At 54.6% G+C, this 14,370-nt stretch overlaps 1 protein-coding gene across 3 annotated transcripts in view; it reads right to left on the reverse strand.

Moving 5' to 3' along the window:
* Positions 1–14,370, reverse strand: part of phldb2b (pleckstrin homology-like domain, family B, member 2b) — a 517,142-nt gene that overhangs the window by 85,442 nt on the left and 417,330 nt on the right. For all 3 annotated transcript variants that reach the window (XM_072514438.1, XM_072514437.1, XM_072514436.1), the window contains one exon: positions 5,517–5,657. In XM_072514438.1, coding sequence (XP_072370539.1) covers positions 5,517–5,657 — 141 coding nt within the window. The remainder of the gene's footprint in view (positions 1–5,516; positions 5,658–14,370) is intronic.

A 14,370-nucleotide genomic window follows, 5' to 3' on the forward strand; every position in this document is an offset into this window, starting at 1 on the left:
GCAGGGTTCATTAAGCTAGAGAGGATAAAGTTTGCCTTGAGAGGGTCTGCGCAGGGGTTCTACAAGCAGTTGCAATCGTTCCTAGACTATCTCGCGGAGCGTTAGATGAAGATCGGTCAGCAGCAGCATCCCAAGGGGGGGGGGGGGGGGGGATGTCTTGTGAAGGGGGGGGGGGAAAGGGGGGTCTGCCTGGGGGGTATTTGAGCAAGAGAACCCATGAAAGATCTGGAAAACTGGCATGTACGGGAGGAATCCAGTGTACAAAGTTCTGTAACATATCGTTTTACCATGTGTATATCTTGCTATGTGCGTTTTCTTTCTATTTTGTTACGGGGGGCGGGGTTTGTTCGTAAGGGTGAAAAATTGTGTTAAAAAACTTTAATAAATATATATATTTTTTAAACTATTCATAGAATGTTTTAACATAGAATTTACAGTGCAGAAGGAGGCCATTCGGCCCATCGAGACTGCACCGGCTCTTGGAAAGAGCACCCTACCCAAGGTCAACACCTCCACCCGATCCCCATAACCCAGTAACCCCACCCAACACTAAGGGCAATTTTGGACACGAAGGGCAATTTATCATGGCCAATCTACCTAACCTGCACGTCTTTGGACTGTGGGAGGAAACCGGAGCACCCGGAGGAAACCCACGCACACACGGGGAGGATGTGCAGACTCCGCACAGACAGTGACCCAAGCCAGAATCGAACTTGGGACCCTGGAGCTGTGAAGCAATTGTGCTATCCACAATGCTACCGATCCATCTCCCGTTGGAAGACCGAGACCCCGTTGGTGACGCCGAAGGGAACCCTAAGAAAGTGGTAAAGGCGGCTGTCTGCCTCGAACGCAGTGTATGGGCGGTCCGCCTTGCAGATGGGGAGCTGGTGGTAGGCAGATTTCAGGTCTACTGTCGAGAAGACCCGGTACTGTGCAATCTGATTGACCATATCAGATATGCGGGGGCGGGGGGGTACGCGTCGAGCTGCGTGTACCGATTGATGGTCTGACTATAGTCAACGACCATCCTGTTTTTCTCCCCAGTTTTGACCACTACCACTTGGGCTCTCCAGGGAATGTTGCTGGCCTCGATGATGCTTTCCCGAAGCAGCCGCTGGACTTCAGACCCGATGAAAGGTCCTGTCCTGGGCGCTGTACCGTCTGCTCCTGGTGGCGACGGGTTTGCAATCCAGGGTTAGGTTTGCAAAAAGGGAAGGTGGGTAGACCTTAAGGGTCGCGAGGCCGCACACAGTAAAGGGAGGTAGGGGCCCGCCGAATTTCAGGGTTAGGCTCTGGAGATTGCACTGGAAGTCCAGGCCGAGTAGCAAGGCAGCGCAGAGGTTGGGGAGGACGTAGAGGCGGAAGCCGCTGAACTCCACACCCTGGACAGTGAGAGTGGCGATGCAATACCCCCGGATCGCCACGGAGTGAGACCCGGAGGCCAGGAAGATTCTCTGGTTAGCGGGGTGTACCGCGAGGGAGCAGCACCTTACTGTATCGAGGCGAATGAAGCTCTCGGTGCTCCTGGGGTCCGACAGGCAGGAGATCTCGTGCCCGTTGACCTTCACTTTAGTTGAAGCAGTCGCGAGGTTGTGTGGTCGAGACTGGTCAATCGTGACTGAGGCGAGACGCGGCTGGTCGTTGGCGGTTGCACGCGATGAGCGGCCGGTTGAGGTGCCCGATGAGTCGGGTAAGATGGCGGCGCCCACGGGCCGCACGTGTTGTGGGGAAAGCAAGATGGCGGCGCCCACTGGTCCTGGGAGGAACAAGATGGCGGCGCCCATGGGCCGCACGTGTTCTGGGGAAAGCAAGATGGCGGCGCCCACTGGTCCTGGGAGGAACAAGATGGCGGCGCCCATGGGCCGCACGTGTTGCGAGTTGAGCAAGATGGCGGCGTCCACTGGCCGCACGTAGTCTCAGGAGGGGAAGATGGCGGCGTCCACTGGCCGCACGTAGTCTTAGGAGGGGAAGATGGCGGCGCCCACTGGCTGCACGCTGGGGATGCCGGTACAATAGCAGCGATTGAGCGGGCCTGGCACACTGCAGCGAAATGTCTCTTCTTGCCACAGGTCTTGCAGAGGGCGCTCCGCGCTAGGCAGCGCTGTCGGGGGTGCTTTGACTGCCCACAGAAGTAGCATTTGGGCCCCCCGGGGTTGGTTGGCTGCCGCGCGGCACAGGCGTGGGATTGGCTGAGGGCGGTCACGGATGGGGTCCACGATGGGGCGGCTGTCTGCGGAGTCCATGATGCACAGGGGGGAGCGCTGCGCGGTCGGGGCATAGGCCTGAATGTTGCGTGATGCGACCGTAAGTGAAAGCGCTAGTTTTTTGGTCGCTGCGAGGTCGAGCGTGGCCCCCTCTAAGAGGCGCTGGCAGATGTAGTCAGACTCTATGCCCGTAACAAATGCGTCTCTCATTAGAAAATTCGAGTGTTCCGTGGCTGAAACGGCCTGACAGTCACAGTCTCTAACTAGGGGGAGCAGGGCGCGCCAGAAATCTTCCACCGACTCACCGGGAAGTTGACGCCGCGTGGAGAGGAGGTGCCTGGCGTAGAGTGTGTTAGTCCGCTGAGCGTAGTTTTCCTTCAGGTGCACCATGGCCTCTGCGTAGGTCGGCGCGTCCTGGACAAGTAGAAAGACGTTGGTGCTCAGCTGCGTGTAAAGGATCTGGAGCTTCTGGAATTTTGTCTGGCGCAGATGCGATGTTCGCTTCAAAACAGGCTAGCCGATGTTCAAAGTCCTTTTTGACGTTGTCTGCTTCCGGATGCAGCTGCAGGCGATCCGGCTTGATGCGGAGGTCCATCTTCTGAAAACTCAGCGTAATAAATTGATGCACGATCAATTACACAAAGACTAGAGTCGGATGTAATCGAGGCTTTATTGCACTGAGATGTGTGGCCTCCTACAGCAGCTGACGAAATGGCTGCTGTACTGGGAGCACACATATTTATACTCTTTCTACTGGGCGGAGCCAGCAGGCAGGGATCTACCGCCGTACCTGTAGTACAGGGGCCTTATCGTAAAGCACCTATATCAACATCCTATATATACAATATATACATCAGTGGTGACTACCACATAGCACTGATCAGTACATATATCCATGAGCTGAAAATTGGTGCACCCGTTTTAAAACCATAAATCGCCCAGTTCCAGAATCAAAAGTCATAGAATTCATAGAATTTATAGTGCAGAAGGAGGCCATTCGGCCCATCAAGTCTGCACCGGCTCTTGGAAAGAGCACCCTACGCAAGCCCACACCTCCACCCTATCCCCATAACCCAGTAACCCCACACAACACTAAGGGCAATTTTGGACACTAAGGGCAATTTAGCATGGCCAATCCACCTAACCTGCACATCTTTGGACTGTGGGAAGAAACCGGAGCACCTGGAGGAAAGCCACGCACACACGGGGAGAACATGCAGACTCCACACAGACAGGGCCCAAGCCAGGAATTGAACCTGGGACCCTGGAGCTGTGAAGCAATTGTGCTAACCACTATGCTACCGTGCTGCCCGGAAAATTGGCTGTCCTTTTTTTTTCTGGCAAGAGTCTGCACCGACCCACTTAAACCCTCACTTTCACCCTATCCCCATAACCCCTCCTAATCTTTTTTTTGGTCACGAAGGACAATTTAGCATGGCCAATCCACCTAAACCGCACATCTTTGGACTGTGGGAGGAAACCGGAGCACCCGGAGGAAACCCACGCACACACGGGGAGAACGTGCAGACTCCGCAGATATGAAGGTGGATGGGCCCACTGATTCACAGCAGTGAACACAGGATAGTTCACTGCAGGCATTCACAACTGTCACAAACAAAATGTTTCAAGCACCCATTGACAGAAACTGAATGCTCTCTGGAGTGAAAGTCTTGCGAGTGAGTGGCAGATGTTTGATGCGACACATCCAAGGGTTGTTTGTATCCCTGCCTTTATATCTCACACAGTTTCATGAAGGCTGCTTTCAGATTCACAGTTTAACATCAAGCTTCTATTAATTAAATAGATTTCATCCTTCGAGCAAAGACAGAGAGATCCTCATGGGTTGTGACTTTCTTTCCCAGCTTTATAGACAGCTGGGTCAAAGACTAGAACCACTTTTCGATTGAATCTTTCTGTGCTATTTGCACAAGGTTCACATCTCACACCCTTGTGATCAATCAAACCAGGGCCTAGAGGTTGGTTTTTGATGTTTCCCTCCTTTAATCATGAGTTTGGAAGCTGTTTCAAATGAAATACAATGTGTAAAAATGAGGAGCTTAAATGAAGAGTTTCCAATTGCATGGTGCAGCTCAGGTAGGTGCACGGACAGCCAATTTTTTCTCAATTTATTTCATATCAATCCAGACAGCTACCACTTCCCCAGGCAAAACAAACATCTTTCACTCGATGGAGAACATCTTGGTTATTTATTTCTTCATGTTACGTGGGCATCGGTGGCTGGGCCAGCATTTATTGAATCCCTATTTGCCCTTGAGAAGGTGGTGGTGAGCTGCCTTCTTCAACCGCTGCAGTCCATGTGGTGTAGGTACACCCATAGTGCTGTTAGGGAGGGAATCCAGAATTTTGATCCAGCGAAAGTGAAGGAATGGCAATATATTTCCAAGTCAGGGTGGTGAGTGGCTTGAAGGGGAAGCTCCAGGTAGTGGTGTTCCCATGTGGCCTTCTACATGGTAGTGGTCGTGGGTTTGGAAGGTGTTGTCTAAGGAACCTTTGGTGAGTTGCTGCAGTGCATCTTGTAGATGGTACACACGGCTGCCACTGTGTGTTGGTGGTGAAGGGAGTGAATGTCGTGGATGGGGTGCCAATCAAGGAGGCTGCTTTGTCCTGGATGGTGTCAAACCTCTTGAATGTTGCCGGGAAGGCGTTGGGAGTGAATCAGATGCCAAGGCTGCTGAGCTCACTTTTCAGAGGAGCCATGGTGGAGAAGGAGTGTTCCCCTCCCCCATGCCCCAACTCCACAGTCCTGGTGATCATGGCTCTCATCCCCGGACCATTCTTTTTTTAAAAAATCTTTATTTTTAGAATTTTACTTTTGTTTTTTAAATAAATTTAGAGTACCCAATTATTTTTTTCTCCAATTAAGGGGCAATTTAGCGAGGCCAATCCACCTAGCTTGCACATCTTTGGGTTGTGGGGGTGAAACCCACGCAGACAAGGGGAGAATGTGCAAACTCCACACGGACAGTGACCCAAGGCCGGGATTCAAACCCGGGTCCTCAGCGCCGTAGGCTGCAGCGCTAACCACTGCCACGTGCCGCCCGTCCCCGGACCATTCTTAAGGGTCACTCCCCATGGGGGTGGGTGCTGCCCGTAGAGTCCCGACTAAAACGGTCATTTCATCCTCGGAGGTGGTTGGGGCCCAGGCTCAATTTCAGGCCGAGTCTACTTTCTACTCCAAAGCAGCACCAAATCCATCTCTGGCACACAAGAGTCTGCTTGAGACCAGACAATAATGGGGTGATTCACTTTTCACACACTATTTGTTCATGATTATTCGGTTCATAGACTGACCTTAGGGGTTGAACTGCGGCCCAGAGTCGCACTACTATACTTCGATGCAGCAGCCAAGCTACTTTTTTTCCTGGGCACTGTGTCGCTCAGATACAAACCCTCTTTCTGTTCTTTCCGTCTGTCCTCCAGGGTGCGGCAGTTCTTTGAAATGAAAGGTGATATATTCAAATAAGTACCTCCAGCAACCAAATGTTCCCACTGCAAATTATAACACTGTCCATGCTAATGGTCATGCTTTGAAAGATACACTTCCTGTCTGGGTCACAGGGACTTCCTGTGATACATACCTGTCATATCTTGATCATCGAGCTATACAACAGTCTGTTCACCCAGTCACTTGAAACATTATAACTGAAACACTGCTTACATTCAATACAATGGGAAACCCTGACTATCATCCAACCAGTTCATTCTTTCCCAAAATGGCTGTATCACGATTCTATAAAATCACAATGCCCATTCGCCATACTGGAGGCACAAATCTAGCTGGATGTGTGACGGAGAATTATAATGTCAAGATGAACAATTGTAAAGAGAGCATTAATGTTTACTCAAAACAAAGGAATTATTTGCATTTATGTTCCACCTTTCATGACTTCAGGACGTCCGAATGTGTTTCGAACCAAAGTGTTTTGAAGGTAGCTGAAACCAAGACACAGAGCTTTTCTTTATTAAACGTGCTCTCCTCCCACTCAGTCCAGTGTCCCAGCTTTCCGCCAATAATATATACTCAATGGCAATTAATGCCCATCACCTAACCGCGCCTATGGGCGTGATCTATCGCCTGCGCCCCGTCCGAACGGGACATTGGGAGTCTAGTTTTCATTTATTCATTCACGGGATGTGGGCGTCGCTGGCTGACCAGCATTTGTTGCCCATCCCTAATTGCCCTTGAACCGAGTGGCTTGCTCGGCCATTTCAGAGAGCAGTTAAGAATCAGCCACATTGCTGTGGGTCTGGAGTCACATGTAGGCCAGACTGGGTAAGGTGACAGATTTCCTTCCCTAAAGGGCATTCGCGAACGAGCTGGGTTTTTACAACAATCGACAATCATTTCATGGTAACCCTGACTGAGAATAGTTTTATATTCCAGGTTTATTAACTGAATTTAAATTCTACCAGCTGCCTTAGTGGGAATTGAACCCATGCCCCAGATGATTCTCTGATGGGACAACTGCTAGACCATAGGGTAGTGAATCTGTGGACTTCTTTGCCGCAGAAGGCTGTGGAGGCCAAATCACTGAGTGTCTTTAAGACAGAGATAGACGGGTTCTTGATTAATAAGGGGATCGGGGCTATGGGGAGAAGACAGAAGAATGGGGATGAGAAAAATATCAGCCATGATTGAATGGCGGAGCAGACTCGATGGGCCGAGTGGCCTAATTCTGCTCCTGTGTCTAATGGTCTTATGTTTGATGGAGCCTGTCTCAATAATGGAATATTAATCACTTACTATGGGTCAGGCTGACTGAGGTGGTTCAAGAAGGCAGCTCTCCAGCACCTTCCCAGCGACCTCCACCCTAAAACCTGAAAACAGCATTTGTTCAGAGGAATAGCAGGCAATCAGAGAAAATCCCACCAGTATGTGAATTAGCCTCAAACCCCTTTCTAACCAAATGGTTATTCAAATGCGAGAAGTCCCAGTTTTAAGTTGCTACATTTTAAGTCGTTTTGCTTTAATTTCGGTCAGTTAATGGAGTCCATGGGCGTCATTCTCCGACCCCCCGCCGGGTCGGAGAATGGCCGTTGGCCGCCGTGAATCCCGCCCCCGCCGAAGTCTCCGCTCCCGGAGATTGGGCGGGAGCGGGAATCCGGCCGCGCCGGTTGGCGGGACCCCCCGCTGGATTCTCCGGCCCGGATGGGCCGAAGTCCCGCCCAGAAATTGCCTGTCCCGCCGGCGTAAATCAAACCTGGTATTTACCGGTGGGACCAGGCGGCGTGGGCGGGCTCCGGGGGGGGGGGGGGGGCCACGGGGCGATCTGACCCCGGGGGGTGCCCCCACGGTGGCCTGGCCCGCGATCGGGGCCCACCGATCCGCGGGCGGGCCTGTGCCGGGGGGGGTACTATTTCCCTTCCGCCTCCGCCACGGCCTCCACCATGGCGGAGGCGGAAGTGACTCTCCCCACTGCGCATGCGCGGGAAACTGACAGCGGCCGCTGACGCTCCCGCGCATGCGCTGGGAAACTGACAGCGGCTGCTGACGCTCCCGCGCATGCGCCGCATTTCCGCGCCGGCTGGCGGGGCAACAAACGCCATTTCCGCCAGCTGGCGGGGCGGAAATCCCTCCGGCGTCGGCCTAGCCCCTCAATGTTGGGGCTAGGCCGCCAAAGATGCGGAGACTTCCGCACCTTTTTGCCGGCGCGATGCCCGTCTGATTTGCGCCGGCTTTGGTGCCAGTCGGCGGGCATCCCGCCGTTGGGGGAGAATTTCGCCCCATGTTCCTGTTTAGCGGCAGAAGTTTTCTTTTACAGATGTTTCACACCAGTGTGGACATTGGCTACCCGGCTGCAAGTTGAAGCTGCTCTTCCTGCCTCTCACTGCTCATCTCCAGATCCCTCCCTCACTGCGAGGGTTCGGGACAGAGAGGAAGCAAGCGGGAGAGGCAAAGAGCAGGAGAGTGAACGAGGGCAGGGTCTGCAGCCACCAGGAGAGTCAGGAAGCAGCAGGCCATGGGAGGCAAGGTCAGTGAGAGGGAGAATCAGGGAGTGAGGGTCAGTGAGAGGGAGAATCAGGGAGTGAGGGTCAGTGAGAGGGAGAATCAGGGAGTGAGGGTCAGTGAGAGGGAGAATCAGGGAGTGAGGGTCAGTGAGAGGGAGAATCAGGGAGTGAGGGTCAGTGAGAGGGAGAATCAGGGAGTGAGGGTCAGTGAGAGGGAGAATCAGGGAGTGAGGGTCAGTGAGAGGGAGAATCAGGGAGTGAGGGTCAGTGAGAGGGAGAATCAGGGAGTGAGGGTCAGTGAGAGGGAGAATCAGGGAGTGAGGGTCAGTGAGAGGGAGAATCAGGGAGTGAGGGTCAGTGAGAGGGAGAATCAGGGAGTGAGGGTCAGTGAGAGGGAGAATCAGGGAATGAGGGTCAGTGAGAGGGAGAATCAGGGAGTGAGGGTCAGTGAGAGGGAGAATCAGGGAGTGAGGGTCAGTGAGAGGGAGAATCAGGGAGTGAGGGTCAGTGAGAGGGAGAATCAGGGAGTGAGGGTCAGTGAGAGGGAGAATCAGGGAGTGAGGGTCAGTGAGAGGGAGAATCAGGGAGTGAGGGTCAGTGAGAGGGAGAATCAGGGAGTGAGGGTCAGTGAGAGGGAGAATCAGGGAGTGAGGGTCAGTGAGAGGGAGAATCAGGGAGTGAGGGTCAGTGAGAGGGAGAATCAGGGAGTGAGGGTCAGTGAGAGGGAGAATCAGGGAGTGAGGGTCAGTGAGAGGGAGAATCAGGGAGTGAGGGTCAGTGAGAGGGAGAATCAGGGAGTGAGGGTCAGTGAGAGGGAGAATCAGGGAATGAGGGTCAGTGAGAGGGAGAATCAGGGAGTGAGGGTCAGTGAGAGGGAGAATCAGGGAGTGAGGGTCAGTGAGAGGGAGAATCAGGGAGTGAGGGTCAGTGAGAGGGAGAATCAGGGAATGAGGGTCAGTGAGAGGGAGAATCAGGGAGTGAGGGTCAGTGAGAGGAAGAATCAGGGAGTGAGGGTCAGTGAGAGGGAGAATCAGGGAGTGAGGGTCAGTGAGAGGGAGAATCAGGGAGTGAGGGTCAGTGAGAGGGAGAATCAGGGAGTGAGGGTCAGTGAGAGGGAGAATCAGGGAGTGAGGGTCAGTGAGAGGGAGAATCAGGGAGTGAGGGTCAGTGAGAGGGAGAATCAGGGAATGAGGGTCAGTGAGAGGGAGAATCAGGGAGTGAGGGTCAGTGAGAGGGAGAATCAGGGAGTGAGGGTCAGTGAGAGGGAGAATCAGGGAGTGAGGGTCAGTGAGAGGGAGAATCAGGGAGTGAGGGTCAGTGAGAGGGAGAATCAGGGAGTGAGGGTCAGTGAGAGGGAGAATCAGGGAGTGAGGGTCAGTGAGAGGGAGAATCAGGGAGTGAGGGTCAGTGAGAGGGAGAATCAGGGAGTGAGGGTCAGTGAGAGGGAGAATCAGGGAGTGAGGGTCAGTGAGAGGGAGAATCAGGGAGTGAGGGTCAGTGAGAGGGAGAATCAGGGAGTGAGGGTCAGTGAGAGGGAGAATCAGGAAGTGAGGGTCAGTGAGAGGGAGAATCAGGGAGTGAGGGTCAGTGAGAGGGAGAATCAGGGAGTGAGGGTCAGTGAGAGGGAGAATCAGGGAGTGAGGGTCAGTGAGAGGGAGAATCAGGAAGTGAGGGTCAGTGAGAGGGAGAATCAGGGAGTGAGGGTCAGTGAGAGGGAGAATCAGGGAGTGAGGGTCAGTGAGAGGGAGAATCAGGGAGTGAGGGTCAGTGAGAGGGAGAATCAGGGAATGAGGGTCAGTGAGAGGGAGAATCAGGGAGTGAGGGTCAGTGAGAGGGAGAATCAGGGAGTGAGGGTCAGTGAGAGGGAGAATCAGGGAGTGAGGGTCAGTGAGAGGGAGAATCAGGGAGTGAGGGTCAGTGAGAGGGAGAATCAGGGAGTGAGGGTCAGTGAGAGGGAGAATCAGGGAGTGAGGGTCAGTGAGAGGGAGAATCAGGGAGTGAGGGTCAGTGAGAGGGAGAATCAGGGAGTGAGGGTCAGTGAGAGGGAGAATCAGGGAGTGAGGGTCAGTGAGAGGGAGAATCAGGGAGTGAGGGTCAGTGAGAGGGAGAATCAGGGAGTGAGGGTCAGTGAGAGGGAGAATCAGGGAGTGAGGGTCAGTGAGAGGGAGAATCAGGGAGTGAGGGTCAGTGAGAGGGAGAATCAGGAAGTGAGGGTCAGTGAGAGGGAGAATCAGGGAGTGAGGGTCAGTGAGAGGGAGAATCAGGGAGTGAGGGTCAGTGAGAGGGAGAATCAGGGAGTGAGGGTCAGTGAGAGGGAGAATCAGGAAGTGAGGGTCAGTGAGAGGGAGAATCAGGGAGTGAGGGTCAGTGAGAGGGAGAATCAGGGAGTGAGGGTCAGTGAGAGGGAGAATCAGGGAGTGAGGGTGTAATGATCCACAGGAGGTAGGGGTTCTGTCACTACTCCAGTATTTATTTGCAATAACTATATACACGAGCAGCTCCAAACAGTGCTGCTAGCATTCCAGTCAACTTAAGACTGCCTCACAAAGCCTACACAGGTGCTTAGATGGGCCCCCTCAATGGCCAACCAATAATGCCAATTGGAGGTCATTACAGAGGGAGAGTCAGGGAGCCAGGGAGGGCCAGGGAGGGTCAGGGAGCGAGGGAGGGTCAGGGAGCGAGGGAGGGTCAGGGAGCGAGGGAGGGTCAGGGAGCGAGGGAGGGTCAGGGAGCGAGGGAGGGCCAGGGAGCGAGGGAGGGCCAGGGAGCGAGGGAGGGCCAGGGAGCGAGGGAGGGCCAGGGAGCGAGGGAGGGCCAGGGAGCGAGGGAGGGCCAGGGAGGGCCAGGGAGCGAGGGAGGGTCAGTGTGTTAGGAAGGGTCAGTGAGTGTGGGAGGGTCAGTATGAGGGAGGTTAAGGGAGTGAGGGAGGGCCAGGGAGTGAGGGAGGGCCAGGGAGTGAGGGAGGGCCAGGGAGTGAGGGAGGGTCAGTGAGAGGGAGGGTCAGTGAGAGGGAGGGTCAGTGTGTTAGGAGGGTCAGTGAGTGAGGAAGTGTCAGTGAGTGTGGGAGGGTCAGTATGAGGGAGGTTGAGGGAGGTTAAGGGACGGTCAGGGAGTGAGGGAGGGCCAGGGAGTGAGGGAGGGCCAGGGAGTGAGGGAGGGCCAGGGAGTGAGGGAGGGTCAGTGAGAGGGAGGGTCAGTGTGTTAGGAGGGTCAGTGAATGAGGAAGTGTCAGTGAGTGTGGGAGGGTCAGTATGAGGGAGGTTGAGGGAGGTTAAGGGAGGGTCAGGGAGCGAGGGAGGGTCAGGGAGCGAGGGAAGGTCAGGGAGCGAGGGAGGGTCAGGGAGTGAGGGAGGGTCAGGGAGCGAGGGAGGGTCAGGGAGCGAGGGAGGGTCAGGGAGCGAGGGAGGGTCAGGGAGCGAGGGAGGGTCAGGGAGCGAGGGAGGGTCAGGGAGTGAGGGAGGGTCAAGGTGAGGCAGGGTCAGCGTGAGGGAGGGTCAGTGTGAGGGAGGGTCAGGGTGTGAGGGAGGGTCAGGGTGTGAGGGAAGGTCAGGGAGTGAGGGAGGGTCAGGGAGTGAGGGAGGGTCAGGGAGTGAGGGAGGGTCAGTGTGAGGAAACGTCAGTGTGAGGGAGGGTCAGTGTGAGGGTGGGTCAGTGTGAGGGAGGGTCAGTGTGAGGGAGGGTCAGTGTGAGGGAGGGTCAGTGTGAGGGAGGGTCAGTGTGAGGGAGGGTCAGTGTGAGGGAGGGTCAGTGTGAGGGAGGGTCAGTGTGAGCGAGGGTCAGTGTGAGCGAGGGACAGTGTGAGCGAGGGACAGTGTGAGGGAGGGACAGTGTGAGGGAGGGACAGTGTGAGGGAGGGTCAGTGTGAGAGAGGGTCAGTGTGAGAGAGGGTCAGTATGAGGGAGGGTCAGGGTATGAGGGAGGGTCAGGGTGTGAGGGAGGGTCAGGGTGTGAGGGAGGGTCAGGGTGTGAGGGAGGGTCAGGGTGTGAGGGAGGGTCAGGGAGCGAGGGAAGGTCAGGCAGCGAGGGAAGGTCAGGCAGCGAGGGAGGGTCAGGCAGCGAGGGAGGGTCAGGGAGTGAGAGAGGGTCAGGGAGTGAGCGAGGGTCAGGGAGTGAGCGAGGGTCAGGGATTGAGGGAGGATCAGGCAGTGAGGGAGGGTCAGGGAATGATGGAGGGTCAGGGAGGGAGGGTTAGGGAGGGAGAATCAGGGAGAGTCAGTGTGAGGGAGGTTCAGTGTGAGGGAGGGTCAGGGAGTGAGGGAGGGTCAGGGAGTGAGGGAGGGTCAGGGAGTGAGGGAGAGTCAGGAAGTGAGGGAGGGTCAGTGTGAGGGAGGGTCAGTGTGAGGGTCAGTGTGAGGGAGGGTCAGTGTAAGGGAGGGTCAGTGTGAGGAAGGGCCAGTGTGAGGGAGAACCAGTGAGTGAGGGAGGGTCAGTGATGGAGGGTCAGTGTGAGGGAGGGTCAGTGTGCGGGAGGGTCAGTGTGAGGGATGGTCAGTGTGAGGGAGCGTCAAGGAGTGACGGGGGTCATTGTGAGGGAGGGTCAGTGTGAGGGAGGGTCAGTGTGAGGGAGCGTCAAGGAGTGAAGGGGGTCATTGTGAGGGATGGTCATTGTGAGGGAGGGTCATTGTCAGGGAGGGTCATTGTCAGGGAGGGTCATTGTCAGGGAGGGTCACTGTGAGGGAGGGTCAGTGTGAGGGAGGGTCAGGAATGAGGGAGGGTCAGTGTGAGGGAGTGCCAGGGAGTGAGGGAGGGCCAGGGAGTGAGGGAGGGCCAGGGAGTGAGGGAGGGTCAGGGTGTGAGGGCGGGTCAGTGTGAGGGAGGGTCAGTGTGAGGGAGGGTCAGTGTGAGGGAGGGTCACTGTGAGGGAGGGTCACTGTGAGGGAGGGTCACTGTGAGGGAGGGTCAGGAATGAGGGAGGGTCAGTGTGAGGGAGGGTCAGGTGTGAGGGAGGGTCAGGTGTGAGGGAGTGTCAGTGTGAGGGAGTGTCAGTGTGAGGAAGGGTCAGTGTGAGGGAGGGTCAGTGTGAGGGAGGGTCAGTGTGAGGGAGTGTCAGGGAGTGAGGGAGGGTCAGTGTGAGGGAGGGTCAGTGTGAGGGAGGGTCAGTTTGAGGGAGGGTCAGTGTGAGGGAGGGTCAGTGAGAGGGAGGGTCAGTGAGACGGAGGGTCAGGGAGTGAGGGAGAGTCACTGTGAGGGAGGGTCATAGAATCATAGAAGTTTACAGCATGGAAACAGGCCCTTCGGCCCAACCAGTCCATGCCGCCCAGTTTTTACCATTAAACTAGTCCCAGTTGCCCGCACTTGGCCCATAACCCTCTATACCCATCTTACCCATGTAACTATCTAAATGCTTTTTAAAAGACACAATTGTACCCGCCTCTACTACTATCTCTGGCAGCCCAATCCAGACACTCACTACCCTCTGAGTGAAGAAATTGCCCCTCTGGGCCCTTCTGAATCTCTCCCCTCTCACCTTAAACCTATGCCCTCTAGTTTTAGACTCCCCTACCTTTGGGAAAAGATGTTGACTATCTACCTTATCTATGCCCCTCATTATTTTATAGACCTCTATAAGATCACCCCTAAGCCTCCTACGCTCCAGGGAAAAAAGTCCCAGTCTATCCAGCCTCTCCTTATAACTCAAACCATCAAGTCCCGGCAACATACCAGTAAATATTTTCTGCACTCTTTCTAGTTTAATAATATCCTTTCTATAATAGGGTGACCAGAACTGCACACAGTATTCCAAGTGTGGCCGTACCAATGTCTTGTACAACTTCAACAAGACGTCCCAACTCCTGTATTCAATGTTCTGACCAATGAAACCAAGCATGCCGAATGGCTTCTTCACCACCCTGTCCACCTGCGACTCCACCTTCAAGGAGCTATGAACCTGTACTCCTAGATCTCTTTGTTCTATAACTCTCCCCAATGCCATACCATTAACTGAGTAGGTCCTGGCCTGATTCAATCTGCCAAAATGCATCACCTCGCATTTATCTAAATTAAACTCCATCTGCCATTCATCGGCCCACTGGCCTAATTGATCAAGATCCCGTTGCAATCCTAGATAACCTTCTTCACTATCCACTGTGCCACCAATCTTGGTGTCACCTGCAAACTTACTAACCATGCCTCTTAAATTCTCATCCAAATCATTAATATAAATCACAAATAACAGTGGACCCAGCACCGATCCCTG

The sequence above is a fragment of the Scyliorhinus torazame genome, chromosome 8 (genome assembly GCF_047496885.1).
Source record: "Scyliorhinus torazame isolate Kashiwa2021f chromosome 8, sScyTor2.1, whole genome shotgun sequence".
Lineage (NCBI taxonomy): Eukaryota > Metazoa > Chordata > Chondrichthyes > Carcharhiniformes > Scyliorhinidae > Scyliorhinus > Scyliorhinus torazame.